Genomic DNA, 20100 nt, shown 5'->3' with positions numbered 1-20100 from the left:
TCTTTCAATTTTTCCAATTTTTTTAAATATTGTATTGCTTAGGTGGGGCGAGCTCTCAGCCCACCTGGTGTTAAGTGGATACTGTAGCCCATAGACATCTACAGCGCAAATGCTGCCACCCACCTCGAGACATAAGTTCTAAGGTCTCAGTATAGTTACAACGGCTGCCCCACCCTTCAAACCGAAACGAATTACTGCTTCACTGAAGCCAGTACTAAAAGAAGAGTAATTTTTATCAATGGAAAAGCTAAAATAGCCTCTTAAGGCGGCAGCATAGGTAGGGGAAAAAAATTACAAGAGACCACGGCTTTAAAATAAATTAAATTTATAATTAAATACTTGTTAAACAGTTCTCATAGGAGAATACGGATATTTTTCTGTGTGCTCAGTGCGAGTTTTTTAACGTTCTCGATTGCGTAAAAGTTAAATCAATTTTGTATGGAGTTGGAACAGCGCCCCTAGCGGCAAACGTAGGGAAGCTTTTCCAGCTCCATACAAATTTGGGGGTTCAGTTTTACGCTTTTTGTCCCTTAGAAATAAGGTGACACTCTACAAAACTTGCATACGCCCCGTCATGACTTATGCAAGTGTAGTGTTCGCTCACGCGGCCCGCATACACTTAAAATCCTTCCAAATCATTCAATCCCGTTTTTGCAGGATAGCCGTCGGAGCCCCGTGGTTCGTCAGGAACGTCGACCTCCATGACGACCTGGACTTAGAGTCCATCAGTAAGTATCTACAGTCGGCGTCTATGCGCCACTTCGATAAAGCGGCACGACACGAGAACCCTCTCATCGTGGCCGCCGGTAACTACATTCCCGATCCTGCGGACAGAATGGAAAGCAGTCGACGTCGCCCAAAACACGTCATCTCGGATCCTCCCGATCCACTAACGGTGCTTTTAGGTACTTCAAGCACCGGTCACCGTTCTCGTCGAACCCGTCGCTTGCGACGAAGGGCTCGACGAGTAAATTAACTCTCAGACACAGCCCACTGAGTTTCTCGCCGGATCTTCTCAGTGGGTCGCGTTTCCGATCCGGTGGTAGATTCTGCGAAGCACGGCTCTTGCTAGGGTTCGTGTTAGCAACATCGTCAGGTTGAGCCCCGTGAGCTCACCTACTAAAGTTAGGGTTACGCTGACATAGCCTCTCAAGGCTATCAGCTTAGGTAGGAAAAAAAAAAAAACGCTTTTTTTAAAATAAAATATATTTTACACTATTGTCAATTTAAATTTATTAAAATATATTTTCTATTTTTTAGTTGAGTTTTATATAAAGCGTGTTTTTTAGTTTTTTTAAACTATTATTTATTTTTCATTTTTAGTTAATAGTTTTAAAACTATTAAGTACTTTAACATCAATTCCTGCCTTATCGACTATAGATAAAAATTATATAAATTGGCAAAAATCTTATTTTGCAAATTGAATAATGGAATAATCTTATCAAATTAGTGTATTGTTATCGGTCCTCGATAAATCTACAAAGTTTGAATGAAATCTGGCCGTTTAAAGTGGATCAAAATCGCGTCTAAAGGAGTCACTTACAAACATATAAGCATACAAACATACATACAAGTGAAGCTAATATAAAGCGTGTAAAAATTCGACAACCATATTTGTCTTTTAAAATATTATATAATACGAGTATGTAAAGTCGGAAGTCGGTGCAACAGTTCATTAGCGTGAGTAAACAATGCCGGTATTTTATTTATTATTATCGCGTATAGTAACCGGCAAACATCTTGAGCAAATGACCTTGACTGCGCAGAACCGAATTTTAGATCACTTTGGTGGTGAGGGTGAGGCGCGACGGCAGGGGAAATCGTATCGAGCGCGTTATTGGTAGATCAGTCGAACCCTGCGCCCCGCACCGCGCCCTCATTCCGCTCGCTCCCAAAAGTACGCTTGCGTACAGTGAAAAATCTATCGTTTGTTGCAAATGATGTGACAATAAAAACCAGCAGCGTAACGACAAGTTCTTTTATTTGTGCGAGAATGCAGAAAGCAGGTAGAAATGGCTGGCATGGCTTGTTTTATTAACACTATCCCCCCTTCGTTGGCTTTGGCTGGCGGCGGTGGCGGAAGGGGGCGTGTTAACATGGCTTGGCGGCTTGGCTGACGGCAGGGCATGACAGCTGACGTCACGTCCGTTACACGTTATTAATCGTTAAGTTATTTGTTATAATTGCTTGTTGACTTTGTTGCCATTGCTATTTGTTGAGTGTTTGTTGATTTTTTATAAAAAATACACTATGCCGCGACAAACTGGTGTAGTAATCAAAAGAAAGGGTAGAAAAATTGTGTATGACGTATATTGCTTCATTATAAAACAGGGGAAGAATGATATGGAAAAAGTAAAACAGACTTCGGAAGCAACAAAAACATCAGTGAGTACTGTTAGGTGCATTATTAACGAAGCTAAAGGCTCTGGCTTGCTCGCCGTGTTTGGGACTCCGGGTAAGAAAAGATCAGGGAAGAAGAAAGTTACCGGAATGGATAGTTTCGTTCAATCTGTAATAAAAAGATGTAATCATAATAACTACATAACAAGCAGCGAAACTCCGTACCGTAGAAAGGCTTCGAAAAATTTAAAGAAGATATACATTTTAATGGCTCGGAATGAAGTTTACGACGAATTAAAATTCTTATAGACGAGCAGTTTGGATTCCGCGCCAGACACTCGTGCGTCCATCAAGTGCACCGCCTCACGGAGCACATCTTACTAGGGCTGAACAGGCGGAAACCCATTCCGACAGGAGCCCTCTTCTTCGACATAGCGAAGGCGTTCGACAAAGTCTGGCACAATGGTTTGATATTCAAACTGTATAACATGGGAGTGCCAGACAGACTCGTGCTCATCATACGAGACTACTTGTCGAACCGTTCGTTCCGATATCGAGTCGAGGGAACGCGTTCCCGGCCCCGTCACGTCACAGCCGGAGTCCCGCAAGGCTCCGCCCTCTCCCCGTTACTATTCAGTTTGTATATCAACGATATACCCCGGTCTCCGGAGACCCATCTGGCGCTCTTCGCCGATGACACCGCCATCTACTACTCGTGTAGGAAGAAGGCGTTGCTTCATCGACGACTTCAGACCGCAGCTACCACCATGGGACAGTGGTTCCGGAAGTGGCGCATCGACATTAACCCCACGAAAAGCACAGCGGTGCTCTTCAAAAGGGGTCGCCCTCCGAACACCACGCTGAGCATCCCCCTCCCGACTAGGCGCGTCAATACCCCCGCCCCCGTCGTTCGCCCAATCACGATGTTCGACCAGCCCATACCGTGGGCCCCGAAGGTCAAATATTTAGGCGTCACCCTCGACAGTAGAATGACATTCCGCCCCCACATCAAGACGGTACGCGATCGTGCCGCCTTCATTCTAGGACGTCTCTACCCGATGATATGTAGGCGAAGTAAAATGTCCCTTAGAAATAAGGTGACACTCTACAAAACTTGCATACGCCCCGTCATGACCTATGCAAGCGTAGTGTTCGCTCACGCGGCCCGCATACACTTAAAAACATTCCAAGTCATTCAATCCCGTTTTTGCAGGATAGCCGTCGGAGCCCCGTGGTTCGTCAGGAACGTCGACCTCCATGACGACCTGGACTTAGAGTCCACCAGTAAGTATATGCAGTCGGCGTCAATGCGCCATTTCGATAAAGCGGCACGACACGAGAACCCTCTCATCGTGGCCGCCGGTAACTACATTCCCGATCCTGCGGACAGAATGGAAAGCAGTCGACGTCGCCCAAAACACGTCATCTCGGATCCTCCCGATCCACTAACGGTGCTTCTAGGTACTTCAAGCACCGGTCACCGTTCTCGTCGAACCCGTCGCTTGCGACGAAGGGCTCGACGAGTAAATTAACTCCCAGACACAGCCCACTGAGTTTCTCGCCGGATCTTCTCAGTGGGTCGCGTTTCCGATCCGGTGGTAGATTCTGCGAAGCACGGCTCTTGCTAGGGTTCGTGTTAGCAACGTCATCAGGTTTGAGCCCCGTGAGCTCACCTACAAAAGTTAGGGTTACGCTGACATAGCCTCTCAAGGCTCTCAGCTTAGGTAGGAAAAAAAAAAAAAAAAAAAAAACGACGAATTATGAAAGAGCTAGGCTTCAGATGAAAAAAAAAAACAGAAAATAATCGGAAGCTGGTGATTGAAAAAAGTAACATTCGATTACTACGAATCGAATATCTTAAAAAAATAATTAATTAGACAAAAAAGAAGATCGAACGACCGAGTTGTAAACTACACCGATGAGCCCTATGTCGACTCATCACGATGATGTCGACTCGGGTGATGAAAACAGTGATGATGATGATGGTCAAGATTATGATAACGAAAAAAAAATTACAAATACCAGCTTCGCTTCAACTGAACCAAGACCTGGCAACAGCTCTAGTTTTGCCTTAATAGAAGGAATATCTATTTTACCCCAAGATTAAATTATTACAATTATTAACCTATATTTTTTGTTGATGTTCTAATAAATATATAAATAAATACATATGCTGATTTTAATAATTTAATTGCATTATGACGCAGCGTAAATAATGTTTTTGCACGTGAGTGTACCATGCGCAAACTTACCCCCACTACGTCAACAAAATTCAACAAATGCTCAAGAAGTTTGCCGGCTATTATAAATATATGTAAATGTATACTATTGTCTACTGTTTACAGCAGAGTTTATAACACTGACTATCATGATTTTGATACATGTGAATAGTCATGATCATCTTCCGTCTCATAGAAATTCTGAGGGCCGATCCCGGCGGCACTGCAATGCCGGGCCGACCCGTGACGAGAGTAGAGCGAGCCCCGAACATCTCGTCGTTTTACAAAAATCAGTTTAATATACTGGTCCCTCAATGAGGGAACTTTCAGATATTAAGCTGAAAAGAACAGATACTACACTTTGATCTTAGCCAAAAGGCCGAGAAGCGATACCGAAACTAGACAAGGTGAGGAAGGTCACTCGAATAAGACGCATCTCGTCATCGCGATTCAGTATTTGTGGTTTAAATGCACAGCGCCATCTGTTAGAATTTTCATTTGCGTTGCTTATTCGTCAAGTGCCATCTACCGTGGACTTAAGAAATCATTTTTAATCTATGAAAATAAATTAAATATAGTTAATTTTTTATACCCCGGCCGAAAGAGGACAATGCTTATAGAGCATACTTATGCCCGACTAGAATAAAAAAAATCATATTACTCTGAATTTTTCACCTCTCCACGATCAACCCCTATTTTTATTTGTAAATTATAAACTTTCATTTTTTTGGCAAGATTTTCATATTATATATATAAAATTTCGTCTGTGCGTGTTTGTCACTTGAATCCTCCTAAGCGGCTGGACCGATTTTAATGAAATTTTTTGTGTACCTTCAGGTGGATTCCAGAATGGCTTAGATCAGGGGCTCCCAAACTTATTTTGTCTACTGCTCATTTTGTGAATAAATTATTTTTTAGCGCCCCCATCTTTTCACCTACTGAAAAAACACTATAGCGAGAGCACAGTCGGTGTGTAAGAGTCCTCCCAGATGAAATTACAAATCGCCTTCCAAGCCTCAACATAACGCCCCCATTTTTTTCTGGGTCTCTTACGGCCCCCTTTTAGTCCTGCAGCGCCCACAAGGGGGCGTTATCGCCCACTTTGGGAAAGGCTGGTTTAGATTTACAAATCCGCCCGGCAGATGGCGTTGCAGTCGGTATATAGGTTATTTATCTTTCCTAGAAATAATTTATATGGCAAAGCAACGTTTGCCGGGCCAGCTAGCATGAATATAATAGCAGTTTTAAACAAAGCGAAGTGTACTGGGTTGAAAAATTCCATAATTTTTGTAACTTGTATAGTTAAAAAATACGCGGTGCTTAAAATTTCAACTATTCATTTTGATTATTATTTACGTAGTGTTTCTCTACGCCTTAATTTAGTTTCCTACTCTAATAATATATTATAGCGTTGTTTTTAAAAGCTTTCCACTTGCTATTGTGGCGCTACCTTAATTGGCTCCTTTTCGGCGGACACTTTTTGAGGCCCATATCAGTGTAGATATGGGCCTCCTTACTAGTTCCATAATTTTGACGGGTTACAAATGAAATGTCATATGAACTGCCTTTTTTTATTGCTTAGATGGGTGGACGAGCTCACAGCCCACCTGGTGTTAAATGGTTACTGGAGCCCATGGACATCTAGAACGTAAATGCGCCACCCACCTTGAGATACAAGTTCTAAGGTCTCAAGTATAGTTACAACAACTGCCCCGCACTTCAAACCGAAACGCATTACTGCTTTACGGCAGAAATAGGCAGGGTGGTGGTACCTACCCTTGCGGACTCCCAAGAGGTCCTACCACTAGTAAATTCTATTCTAATTCACCACTAACAAATTTATTCACCAGGTCTATTCTCTCATACAAGCAATAGTAAAAAACAAAATTAATCCAATTATAATACGTCACATTACTAACCTTATAAAATAAGCTTAGCGCTAGGTGCTTCCTACAGGACGGTGACGGTTCTGGAGGCAAATCAACAGGAATTATTTCCTTTTCCAGTATCTTGAGTGCCTTCGACAAGGTCTCGTCCTTAAATAACTCCAGACCGATTAAGCTGTTCTCCGTTTGCGTGGCGTGAACGAAAGAAGGGCTTATGTTCCCGTATATTATGTTCGAACCAGCGACCTTTTTCTCCTGGTCCAGTTTGAACAAGAAACCGGCGTTGACGATGGCGTGTGCGTTCTGGGCTCGTGGCATTATCTGTCAAATATATTGCGCATTTGTTGTTACAATAAATAAATGAAAAAGAATTGAAATGTAAACTATAGAGGTGACTTTTGTGCCATAGTTCGTAAGTTTTCTTTTGGAAATCGAGGAAGCTAAAGCTAAATATATAAAAGTGGATTGGTGTTTGTGTAAGTTGCGTATAGGCTGGACCGATTTCAGGAATCTTCAGATTGTAATTGCTGATTACAACTGGTAGCTGACAGTTTGTCCCTCGTGAAGCCCACTGAGGTTCTCGTCAGATCTTCTCCTTGTAGGCAGACGAAGCCCACCTAATGGTGAGTGGTTACCGTCGTCCATGGACTTCAGCAATGCCAAGCCGTTGCCTACCATTAAGTACTCTCCACAAGCCTCGTTTGAAGAAGGACATGTCATAGCGCTCGGGAAACACCGTTAAAGGGAGCTCATTCCAAAGCCGGATGGTACGTGACAAAGAAACGACCACAAGTGTGATGAACTGTCGGTGTTTCCGTTATATATGATACCGCGTACCTTGTATGTCCTTAAGAGGTTATTCGCTGATAAAGGAGGCAGCTTAACATCGCCTATGAGATTATTTTTGAGATCCATTTTCAGGAACTGCGACATGCTCAAATCAGAAATCTTCATATCGCTTTTTACTGAAACAAATTTAGATGATTACATATTATTTATTATACGTACTATATACATAAGTGTCAAGAAATTATTGCGCTTAAAAAAACATTGAAGAGTATTTGTTTTAATTGTCTGAAAACATGGTATGCGTTTCTGAAGAAAATAAAAAGTATCAATAAATTGAAAGTTTTAGTTGCTAACATTATTATATACTAGCCGTACTCGCCCGCTTCGCTGGGTATTTAAAATTAACATTCTTATTTATTGTCATTATTATTAGGGAGTCTAACACTCATATAAATATTAGCCTATCCATTAAGTACATGTATTTTCTACATGAATACCAAGTTTCAAGTCAATCGGATGCACGGTTCAGTAGTTATAACGGAACATCCGTAAAAACCACTGTAGATTTATATATCAGTATAGATAATTATTGCTTTTGTAAGTTCGTATTTCGTGAATCCACAAAGTGAAAGAAGCGACACTCGATTGCATGGGTGCGATGACCCCGCGCGTCATTTGACTTTAATTTTGTGTTACATTGCGTGCTGATATCTTTAGAAAATAATTTGTCTTTTATTTAAAAATGTATCCCGGTAAATCTCTTGACCGGGGCAACGCAGGTTAAGGTTTTTAAAATAACCTGCCTATTTCTGCCGTGAAGCAGTAATGCGTTTTGGTTTGAAGGGTGGGGCAGCCGTTGTAACTATACTGAGTCCTTAGAACTCATATCTCAAGGTGTGTGTGGCGGCATTTACGTTGTAGATGTCTATGGGCTCCGGTAACCACTTAATACCAGGTGGGCTGTGAGATCGTCCACCCAACAAAGCAATAAGAAAAATACCTTATTTTCTTTGTCTCGTGATTTTACGTACTAATTAATAGATTTATAGTCACCCTTGCCCAGTTGGGCAGGGAGATCATGCCCGGGCAGAGGGGTTATCCCCGAGGGTCGTTCCGTGCCCACGTAAGGGGGTACGACGACCCGCAGCAATACATTTACTAATCGATTTATAGTTTATGCATGAAAGACTGACACTAGTAACTCTCAATTGCGGAAATCTAATATGTAATTCATTACCTATTTCTTGATAAAAAATTGGAATATCTAGATTTAGATGGATCTTCCATAAGAAGTTTTAAGGTTAAACATATTTTATAAAAATATCTGCTTATTTTTAAACAGGAGTCTTAGAAGATGCAATTATAATAAATAAGTACATATTGGATTAAAATATTAAAATGCCTAGAAGTATATAGAGGTTGATTTGACGTCTGAAAAAAAAAGAACTTACTTATTCCGACGGTAGCTCCAATCGTTTCCAGCAGTAGGAAAATATCTGAAGGGAATTCATTGTGCTTGTTCTTCAAAGCTAAGTTCCCACCAAGAGTGCCGATCTGTAAAGGTAAATTGAAAGAATATAAGCATTTATCGATCCGTAAGTGAGTTGTACCTACTTCAAACGAAGAACCATTTACATAGTTATCTAAGCTAGAGCTAAGTAAAATTGCATTCGATAAATTATATTTTATAGTTCGCTTGTTTTTACAGTTGCTGCGCGCAATGTATTAAAAATCAGCTGTCGTGGGGTCGACGTCCTGTCTTTGGTACCGCTTCTGCATTGAAAACGGTAGGCTTACATTCCATGTGTTGAATGTGTGTGAATTCACAGGCTCTCAGAAGTTGTACTGCCACATCATGTTTCCTGCTAACCATTCGGGTCCGGAATGAACTATTTTTTTGAATGAGGGATTACTTGTGGCCCAGAGGCCTTTCCGGATTCACCAGGATGGGTGGGCGAGCAAATGCTCAGCCAGGAGGAGACCTAATAACCCAAGAGCAGCTGCTTCGCGAATGAATTTACTACCGGATCGGAATCGCGACCCACTGAGAAGATCCGGCGAGAAACGCAACGGGCTAATGCATTGCTTAGGTTTTTTTATCGCTTAAATGTGTGGACGAGCTCATGGCCCTCCTGATGTTAAGTGGCTAGCGGAGCCCATAGACATCTACAACGTAAATGCCGCCACCCACCTTGAGATATAAGTTCTAAGGTTTCAGTATAGTTAGTTACAAAGGCTGCCCCACCCTTCAAACCGAAACGCATTACTGCTTCACGGCAAAAACAGGCAGGGCGGTGGTACCTACCCATGCAGGATCACAAGACGACACCAGTGTTTGTTCATTAAAGAAACGCATCAAATATTCACTCACATTTCTTACAGGCACATGTGCGACTAAATCCACATGCTCACGAAGCTGCAGCAAGTATTTGTACTCCTCGTTCGTAGACCACCTTTCAAAGACGTCCATGGTCTCGGTCAAGGTCAGGCCGGCTCCCAGATTCAAGTTCTCGTCTGAATGCGCGTCCTTCAGTCGGTCTATCGACGATATGTCTATGTAGATCTTTGGCTCCGTTTTTATTGGATAAACTCCTGGAATAGCATTTGTTTCATCAACGTTGTTAGGCAAACGAAATGTTAGACCGTGGAGGGGAGCTCATTCCATAGCCGGATGGTACGTGGCAAAAAAGACCTCTGGAAATGCACTGTGGATGACCGCAGTGGCTCCAGGTGATGTCAAATAATGAAAACGGATATCGAAACGACTAATACTATCGGGAATGTTCTGGAAAATTATAGAGATGTCGTGTGGACTATAAAAGGCCTTGCAAAGACGACACGATGGTTAGTAATTAGTTACGTTCGACACGAAAAAGCGAATGGACCACTTTTATTATCATTGAGATTTTACTGGTGGCCTGGAGGCCATTCCAGTTTCACAAGTACAGATGGCGAGCAAAGGCTCAACCAGAGCAAGGGCTCAGCCAGCGAATGGATCACCTGAAGCAAACCGAAAGAGGTAAATTGTGATATTAAGGTCTACCTTAAACGTCGTGATAATTAAATTGAGTTTTAATTTGTGCTTCGGTAAAAACGTTTATTTATTTGGAGCGGCAGTGCGTGACTGAAGTAGTGAACTAGAATGAAACGGTTTCCGGTGCCTCGAGACATGAGATCTAGGTTGAAATCGTATTAAGATAACAACAGTCAAACCTACTTTTGATGTGCCTTGCCCAATTGTGTTCTCAATGTCCGGACCACCAATAAATAATTGGCCAAAGTTTATTTTCCTGTTTCATGTTTACTACACGATACTATTATTTTGTGGAATCAATTTAGGAACACCCTGTATGCGTATTTATTTAAAGGAATAATTGGAATAAGTACATAAGTTTCTGCAAGTCGACATAATAATATGTACAGCGGGAGTCTTGTTGATTAGGCCCCCGACACTGATCTAGTACTAGGATTGTACAGCACCAAGTTGTGTCTTTATGACATGACGGTAATCACGTACGATCGCGCCACCCCTATATCAAGGATGGACGCACAAATTTCCTATCGAAACAGAAATATGCTCTAGCAAGTCTTAAGCTTACGATTACCTTGCCCCGTGTTTCCGGCGACCAGTCTGTAATTATTAGTTCCTTCACGCCTCAGGATCTGTAAGAGAATGCTGTTTATCTTATATAACGCGTCTCATTTGTGCACACACACTTCATTAACATTGTCAATGCGTTCCTCCTCGTTCAATCGTGATCCTCGCGTCTGAAGATCGTGACTGTACCATGCTGTACCAACTCGCCTTGTCTCTGGTTAGTGAGATTCTATATTGCATTCACTCTCCTATATACCTATATTTGTCCTATTACACCAACGCATTTATCTTTATCCTTCCACTTTGCCAGTTATCATTACGTATGTCATTATGTTAGATTATAATTAACTAGAGAACGATCGTGAAATGGTTAAGATCGTTATTGTACTTTTCTCCTTTGTTCATCCGTAGCACAGCAAAAAAATATCCTACTGTGCTTTGGACCGCCGTATAGAATCTGCATTAGAAGGTTAACTAAGTTTAGCTTTTTTATATATTGTGTTTTTAGTTTCTGGTGGTTAAGTAATTGGTTCTGGGCGATTTGTTTATTTAAAATAATTTCGTTCTTTTTCCTTCCATTGCAAACGAAACATAATCAGTTTTAGTACTCACATTAAATATATCCTCTACGGTAAAAGCTTTATACCAGCGACCTCCCGCGACGCTTAGCTCAAGCAACGATTGAAACGGTCTCTCTATGAAGCACCACTCATCCGATATACTGCACTTTCGTTTACAGCTATTCATGCATTTCGTTTTATGTAAATCTTCTAAGTCCTGGAGAAAAACGTCAATTGTATTGCATTAATCCACTCCTGGCCGCTGGATAGAAATAGGCCTAGCCGTGGTACGTAGTCGGTATATTTTTTTAAATGAAGGATTGCCCCGCGGCTATTCCAGCTCCAACAGGACACGTGGGCGAGCAAAGCCTCAGCCAGGAGGAAAGGGATTTGCTAACAGCTGCCCGAGCGCCTCCAAAGAAGACCTACCAACTCAATAATTGGATTGGAATGTAGGAGTTGACGCTCAAGGTTATCGTACCTAGCTCTAAATAAATAAATAACTGGGAACAAATCAAGTAACCTGGCCCCAAATTAGGAATCCCAGTGTTATGGGTACCAGAGACTGACATACATGTTTACATACGATTAAATATAAATATATATCTATAATAAACATCCAGACATAAACCAACAACTCAAGAGCAACAGAGTTAGTAGATACTCGCGATGTCACTAATCTATACTCGATACTAATATTATAAAGAGGAAAGATTTGTTTGTTTGTATTCCGAAACTACTAAACCGATTTGAAAAATTCTTTCACTGTTTGGAAACTACACTATTCCCGAGTGACACAAGCTATAATCTTTTTTTTTTTAAATTAGGTATCCTTACTAAAACTCCAATAATGTAACCCAAGGTGTAAAAAAAATACCTAAAAGACCCGAGCGCAGCCGGAGCGGGCCGCTTGTATAAAATATGCAGATTTCGTACTCACCTGTAATTTTGAACTGGGCTCAGTGTCGTTGGCGAAGCTTTTGAATGCGTCCAAAATCGGTCTGTATCCGGTACACCGACATATGTTGCTGCCAAATGAATTCTCGACTTGCTGCGTGGTTAAACTTTTCTGTGAACTCTTGTACAAGCTGAGGGAAGAAAATTAAGCTGAAAGAGTTTGCTTGTGCGTCAAACCAGAAAACCGTTTAAATAAATTGCTAAGAACATGCCAAAGGTGATGAACACTCTTTATTTACCTACTTATTTAATAGCATAATTCTCATTGACGCGGAAAAGTGGTTCTGAACAATAGAAAAAACAAGAAAAACTACAAAAATGCGCTAAAGTACAAAACCATCTTAAAACATCTAAATTGATTCTATTTACAATGGTAATCCTAGTGGGGAAATAAATTGGTCTAAGTAAATCAAGCGTCTAGAATTTCGAGAGAATTACTTTGAAAGATTACGACACATAAACAGAAACAGATCAAGCTAAGAAATGAGTATAAAAAACCGGGACAACCAGATGCAGGGATATCGGAGTCTACCGCAACGCAAAATATTTTTATTACAACTTTAGCTATACACAGAAAATATCAACGATCATCAGGCCTCACGAACGAAACTCTTTACATTCTTGTTTGGAATTTACTTACATTCATTAAAGCCTTCGTCAAACAGAACGCGTAATTAGCGCGCGTCAGAGCGCTAAACTGATGCCGCGCTATGACGCCGAGATGTGTTGTACTACTGTGATAACATACCGTCAAACAGAGCCCCAGCGCTATAAGTACGCAGCGCTCTGTCGCGGCGTTAGGACGCTTTGACGTCAGGCCTTGTAATTTTTTACAAATTTTATTTTAGCCTCCGAGTGAATTTGTATTAAAATACTAGATAATTCCCGAAAAAATTATATAAATAGTTAAAAAATACCCATGCTTATACAATGCCACATCTGAATCACTCGATTTCTTAATACTTTTAAATTTTCACAATGCTATCGAAAGGCACTATGATTTGGCGAATGCGTTGCGTCAAGGAGCGTTAGACTCATCTAGTCAATTGGCGTGACATGAAAAGAGCGTGACGTTAAGTACGCGGCGCTAAGTATGCGTTCTGTTTGACGAAGGCTTAAATTTGAAAAAAACGGGTCGCTTAGATCGCTCTTGGGTCTACGGAGAGAGTTCGGTTCTCTCTGTGTTTCGTACCGTATGTTCCATGAGCCATAAAGAGCACTTTGAGAAATTGTTCCAGATGATCCTTCCATATCCTTTATACCATCACCCCCCCCCCACCACCACTAGAGCAGAGTTCATCGAGCCACGTACCAAATCTGGTTAAGAAAGCAGTTGGTGGTAGTCTATATCATGTGGCCCATGCCACCCACGACCGAACACTATGAAGGATAGTCACATGTGGTCGCGATTCAATTATGGAACCATGAAGAAGAAGACCATTACACTCTGGAATGAAGGCCCTTCCGAGGTATTTCCTGAGCGCTATGACATGTCCCGTTTCAAACGTGGTTTCCGAAGATCCCACAGCATTAGGCAGCGCCATAGCTGTGCTCTTGGCATTGCAGATGTCCAGAAGTGACAATAACCACCATCACCATAAGACGGGTCGTGCGCTCGTCTGCCAACAGACGCAAAAGAAGCTTTCAAGTAATGCTGTACGTTTAGGACCTGACCTGTACATATTCATGACCCATCCCGGCGTGCAGTATCCGCATTGAGTCCCGTTGAACATCGCCAGGCGCTCCTGTATGGCGTGGTAGCCGTCTCTTCGATTGCCCACGCCTTCCACGGTCGTTATGTTCCATTCGTGACACGAGAGTATGTGAACGAGACACTGAAATTATTTTTCAAGGTGAAGGAATAGCATCGTGTAATAAAAATTACACGTTTTTTTTATTGTTTAGGTGGGTGGACGAGCTCACAGCCCACCTGATGCTAAGTGGTTACTGGAGCCCATAGACATCTACAACTTAAATGCGCCACCCACCTTGAGATATAAGTTCTAAGGTCTCAGTATAGTTACAACGGCTGCCCCACCCTTCAAACCGAAACGCATTAGGTACTGCTTCGCGGCAGAAACAGGCAGGGCGGTGGTAGTTACCCGTGCGGACTCACAAGAGGTCCTACCACCAGTCATTACGCAAATTATAATTTTGCGGGTTTGATTTTTAATACACAATGTTATTCCTTTACCGTGGAAGTCAATCGTGAACATTTGTTAAGTACGTATTATATTTCATTAGAAAAATTGGTGCCCGCCTGCAGGATTCGAACACCGTTCCATCGCTAGATACGAATGCATCGGAAGCACGGAATAGATAAATAAGGTTGGAAAGGCCTTTGCTCTAATTTTGTATTAGAACCAGTGTCGCCGCTTCATCCCCACTATTTTAATTTCTACACATACACACACTGTGATTACAAGTATTTCGCACACAACAAAAACACCCACACATAAATCTCAGGACAGATATTCGTTCGCAACTAGCACAAAACACCCGTAGGCAGACACACTCACACACGCAAAAAGGCAATAAAAATGTTCATACACGCTAGTGCTTGATAAAATCGATATTCTTTATCGATAAATTATCTGATGAATGAATGGAGAAAATGAAACATGAAATAAATATTGAAAAAAAAAACTATTTTACTTTTACTAATTACAAATAGTCACTGTCGCTGGAATAAAACGTATTTGTTAAGCAGTTGGCGCTTGCTATTAATTGCGAATGAATTTTTCAAAACTAAGTGTATTCTGATTTTTTTTATGGTAAAATCATTTTCAGTAAAATGTTTAGAGCAAATAGTACTCGTCTTTGTCTCCAGTTTCCTCTACCTGTCACGTCAATCCATTGTTCCCTGGCGTTAGGTTCTTTAGGAAACCTAATATTTTTAATTTACTGCATAAGTCAAATAGCATTTTACTTAGATTTTAATACGTCTTAGACAATATTATAGTAAATACCCGTAAATGAGAGGTTTACATGTCCCTTTATATTATACCTTCACTTTAATTCAATGATAATAATTCAATAATACATATTTATTTTACTCAAAATACGTCTCACTAAGAATATACTAGGTATCATTAATTAAATATAAAATAATGCAAAAATTATCCATGTCAAATGTAAATATAGTCGAGAATTCTGTCGATGATTTTATTTCACCACATGATCACCTCACTATCGACAAACTGCACCACGGCCAATCAGGGCAAAGGCCGAAATTTCAAAGATTGAAGTGTAGAGAACGCAATGCATGTAGTACATTGGAAGCTGACTTGGTCATTGCGTTCATTGGGCGAGTACACATCGCGCAATGTATGCTATTTATAACTTGCTGCAATAATATTGTTAATGTTTGGAATTTCATAATGCTCAGTATATTTTTATGTTTTAGACAAATAATATTGTAATTAAATGGTAATTTCGACTTACCGATCGAAATATATACCTCCTCGCTCTATACTTGAGGTCTGATTTTTTGTTTTACAAGTTATAATTGCACAACACGGCACTATAAAGCGGAGATCTGTTCACCAAAGTAGTCCGAAGCGCACTAAACACGGTGAATGAAAGAATCGGTCGAGTTAAGTTTGTACAATCATAACTGTGGCACGCTTGCCCCGCCTACATTTCCATTCCAACCTTATTTATCTATTCCGTGATCGGAAGTCTTCTCCTTTAGGCCACGACGACTTCAAATAGGACGTCTTGTAAGACCGCACGTGTGGGTACCACCGCCCTGCCTCTTTCTACCGAGAAACAGTAATGCGTTTCGGCTTGAAGGGCCCCACCCTTCACGGTGGACCGTCAACTCATTCTGCCGTCTAAGCAATAAATAATTAAAGCAATAATATTTTAAAGTCGCGCGTTGATTACTACAGTTATCATATTATCATAATAACGAGTTTCCAGCTGGTGGTAGCCTATGTTCTCTTCCCCTACACCGCCTATACAAATCCCAAAATCCTACATATTTTAGCAAATGTGCGTCGACATCTTAATAATTTCGTGTGGCTCAATTTATGGCTTCGTCAAACAGAACGCGTACTTAGCGCGCGTCAGAGCGCTAAACTAACGCCACGCTATGACGCCGAGATGTGATGTACTACTGTGGTAACATACCGTCACACAGAGCGCCAGCGCTATAAGCGCTAAGTACGCGTTCTGTTTGACGAAGGCTTTAAGCTTGTAGGTATATACGACAAAGGGAAGATCTTCCACCGAGCGGGTAATATTTGCTCGGTAGACCGACGGTCCAAATGTTGTTGTTCGGAACTTGTATATATGAACCATGAAAATGTTTCTTTTTTTAATACGAAGTTGGCCAAATTGGTTTTATTTGTACTATTTTAATATGATTAATTGATCCTGTTCTAAACGTTTGATTTATGGCAAACATTTGCTATTGACCTTCGATCGTAATATTATAAATCCTTATAACGTTACGCACAATGACCATAAGCAGGTTTGCGAGATCAACGCATAAAAAGTGGATACAAAAAAAATATTCTAACTAGATAAACCGGTAATCTGTTTCATTTATTGCGCTTTGATTTAATGCATATTTATTCTACTAAGTCGATCTATTAAAAATAATATAAAAAGCTTAAAAAAATAAATAAAAAAGTTGCGTTATTGCTTAATTAAAAAAACAAAATATTGTTCAATATAATTTATTTCATAGTTTTTCGAGTGTTTTATGGCTAAAGCAACGTTTTTAAATGCTGTTGACAGTGTAAGACTTTTTATCAGTGACATGCAAACCAGCTTCAATTGCAGCTACTAGACACTCTGAAAGCTTTCGTGCTTTTTTTTAAATTGATGGGTGAACAGTTTTATCCCTTTTTTCCCTATCCATCTATCTGGTAGCCTAGGCCTAGCTACGTGCGAGCAGGTAGGTGAGCTCTCGGGCTCAACGTGAGAGAAGTGGCTAACACTGGCCCTAGTAATAACAGTGCACAGTAATAGCAGTCACCGGATCGGGTTCGCGACGCAGTGAGAAGATCCGACGAGAAACTCAGTGCGATGTGTCTTAGCGAGTTTCATGCCTTATCTTGTATTACGTATTTACAATTTCAATACCGTCGTCCTCATGACTGTCTTTGGAGCAGAAATAGGCAGGTAGTTATACCTTCCCGTGCGGGATCACCTTACCAGCAATAACGATTTTTTTTCTTTCTTTTGTACATTTTTTACCGTTCTTATTTTTTATGTTATTCCTTAAGCGCGGACGTGAATGTGTGTTAAGTACGTATGTATTTTTAGAAAAATTGGTATCGGTCAGCGTGAATTGAACACATAGTTGAATCGCTCAATACGGATACATCGGGCATCATTTTCAGGATCGAGACAAATTCGAAAATAATATACGAATAATCAATGAAGCAATTAAACTTGCCATGGTGCTACGGAGTTTCATTAAGATACATTAGAACTTTTTTTGTTAGGGGAAGTAAACCAAAATAAAGGAGCACTATCTATCAATTTAGTATTACTTATACGTATTTATTCATTTTTTATATTTCATATTTTTTATTCATATTTTATTATATATGTACGTGTATGTATATGTTTATGTTATTTATGTGTGTAATTGTGTATGTATATAGTTTGATATATTATGTTTTAGTGTTTATTTTTATTATTTTTATTGTTATTGTCAATCAATTGTTATATCAATAATTAAATTAATTAGATTGTACTCATCTACCCACTCATGAAAAGCTTTCCTTCTTTAAGAACGGTTAGCTGGTAGATAACTCAATTGTTGAGTTAAGCTCGCCATTTTTTATATCTTATCGCAATTACTGTATTATATTAACTGTGTGTACAAATAAAGAACAAAGAAGAAAAAATGATGAGAAAGGAAATGTTTAATTCGGTGCCGTAATAAATAGGATTCTCGTTCAGGAGTCTATTACGGATCCTTTTTGTTTCATGTATGTATTTAACCGACTTCAAAAAGGGAGGAGGTTCTCAATTCGACAGTATGTTTTTTATTTTTTTGATGTTTGTAACCTCATAACTTTTGACTGGGTGAATCGATTTTTATGATTCTTTTTTTATTAGAAAGCTGACGCTTCCCGTGTATTCCCGTTTCAATATCTTCCAGTTCTGGTAATGGTATCCATGAGAAAACCATATAAGTCTTAAATTTGCATTAAGTACGTGCGCAACAAATAGATGAATAGCTCAATAACTCAATGTCACGCCAACCGATTTCGATGATTATTGTTTTTAGTGTATTTTCATTTCTTTTGGAATACCTTTTTATTTCTATTTGAAGTTGATTTTTTGTTAAAGCATGTCTATATACAATTATTTTTGAACAGCCCACTGATGTCCACTGCTAACCACGGATCTCACCCAAGCTTCGCCACTGTAACCGGTCCCACGCAGCCTGCATTCAGCTTATATGTGAATCACCTACTAGATTTTACGGGAACCCGTCACTAGATTGCATTAATCGCTAACTTAGTCTTACAGTTATTTAAAATGACGAGAAAATAAATAAACGATGACGCTGTGAACGATGTTGTCCCACGGAGCGGAATGTGGATTTTAATGGAACCGGCAATAAAGATAACATGTCTTAACATTCACTCGGCGTATCCTTATGACATTTAAACAGATATAAATGCATTGAATTAGAATTATTGAAATTTAGAGTTCATTTCTAGCTAGGGATAGCGTTTACGGTGCGGTTTCTATTATATTTTTTTTCTCTACCTAATCTGATAGCCTTGAGAGACTATTTCAGCTTCACCCTAACATATAGTTGAGCTCATGGGGCTCAAACCGGAAGTATTGCTACCACTAGCCCTAGCAAGAGCAGTGCTTCGCAGAATCTACCACCGGATCGGAAACGCGACCCACTGAGAAGATCCAGCGAGAAACTCTGTGGGCTGTGTCTGAGGGTTAACTCGCTCATCGAGCCCTTCGTCGCAAGCGACGGGTTCGACGAGGACGGTGACCGGTGTTTGTGCTACCTAAAAGCACCGTTAATGGATCGGGTGGATCCATAAAGACGTGCTTTGGGCGACGTCGACTATTTACCATTCGGTCTACAGGATAGGGTATGTAATTCTGGTTTCTTTATAAGTCCATTATAACTTCATTGTATAACAGTCGCTTAAGCTACACGAACTAACTACGTTATCTATAGAGACTATCGGCAATTTTGTGTGTGCAAATAAAAGTGAAATACGTCAGATAAGAGCCAAGGTTATTTCTTTTTATAAATGAAATCTCTTTCAGCTGGGAACGTAGGAAGAGTTGTTTACTGGTGGTAGGACCTCTTGTAAGTCCGCGCGGGTAGGTACCACCACCCTACTTATTTCTGCCGTGAAGCAGTAATGCGTTTCCGTTTGAAGGGTGGGGCAGCCGTTGTAACTATACTTGAGACCTTAGAACTTAGTCTTATATCTCAAGGTGGGTGGCGCATTTACGTTATAGATGTCTATGGGTTCCATTAACCACTAAACACCAGGTGGGCTGTGAGCTCGCCCACCCATCTAAGCAATAAAAAGAAAGGTTATTTACGTTAATAATTTAAAAAGAACCTTACAGAATTTACAGCGAGAGTTTCCTCCTTTTTGGTGGTGGGATGTGTCCGCTGAACAGAGACCACGCATGCCCCACAGCCGCCCTCGTGGCACATCGCCTTCGTACCGTGAAGTTGGAGGTGATGCCTGATGTAGTCATTCAGTGACGTCACTGGGCTGACGTCTGCTCCGGC

General features: G+C 40.6%; 1 protein-coding gene and 1 non-coding gene across 2 annotated transcripts in view; both read right to left on the bottom strand.

The window, feature by feature from the left end:
- LOC114244393 (uncharacterized) overlaps positions 1 to 20100 on the bottom strand; it is a 39265-nt gene that overhangs the window by 11173 nt on the left and 7992 nt on the right. The window contains exons 2-10 of the mRNA XM_089734910.1: positions 19930 to 20099; positions 14025 to 14185; positions 12334 to 12481; positions 11446 to 11610; positions 10841 to 10898; positions 9607 to 9827; positions 8687 to 8789; positions 7284 to 7411; positions 6480 to 6767 (exon numbers count right to left, since the gene is read on the bottom strand). Of these exons, the coding sequence (XP_089591036.1) occupies positions 6480 to 6767; positions 7284 to 7411; positions 8687 to 8789; positions 9607 to 9827; positions 10841 to 10898; positions 11446 to 11610; positions 12334 to 12481; positions 14025 to 14185; positions 19930 to 20099 (1442 nt within the window). The remainder of the gene's footprint in view (positions 1 to 6479; positions 6768 to 7283; positions 7412 to 8686; positions 8790 to 9606; positions 9828 to 10840; positions 10899 to 11445; positions 11611 to 12333; positions 12482 to 14024; positions 14186 to 19929; position 20100) is intronic.
- LOC114244490 (U2 spliceosomal RNA) lies at positions 4759 to 4951 on the bottom strand. Its single transcript, XR_003624734.2, has one exon. It is a non-coding gene; the product is annotated as a U2 spliceosomal RNA (small nuclear RNA).

Source organism: Bombyx mandarina, chromosome 18 (genome assembly GCF_030267445.1).
Source record: "Bombyx mandarina strain Sakado chromosome 18, ASM3026744v2".
Classification (NCBI taxonomy): domain Eukaryota; kingdom Metazoa; phylum Arthropoda; class Insecta; order Lepidoptera; family Bombycidae; genus Bombyx; species Bombyx mandarina.
The sequence above is the reverse complement of the archived record's forward strand: the minus strand, read 5'-3'. Positions and strand labels throughout refer to the sequence as shown.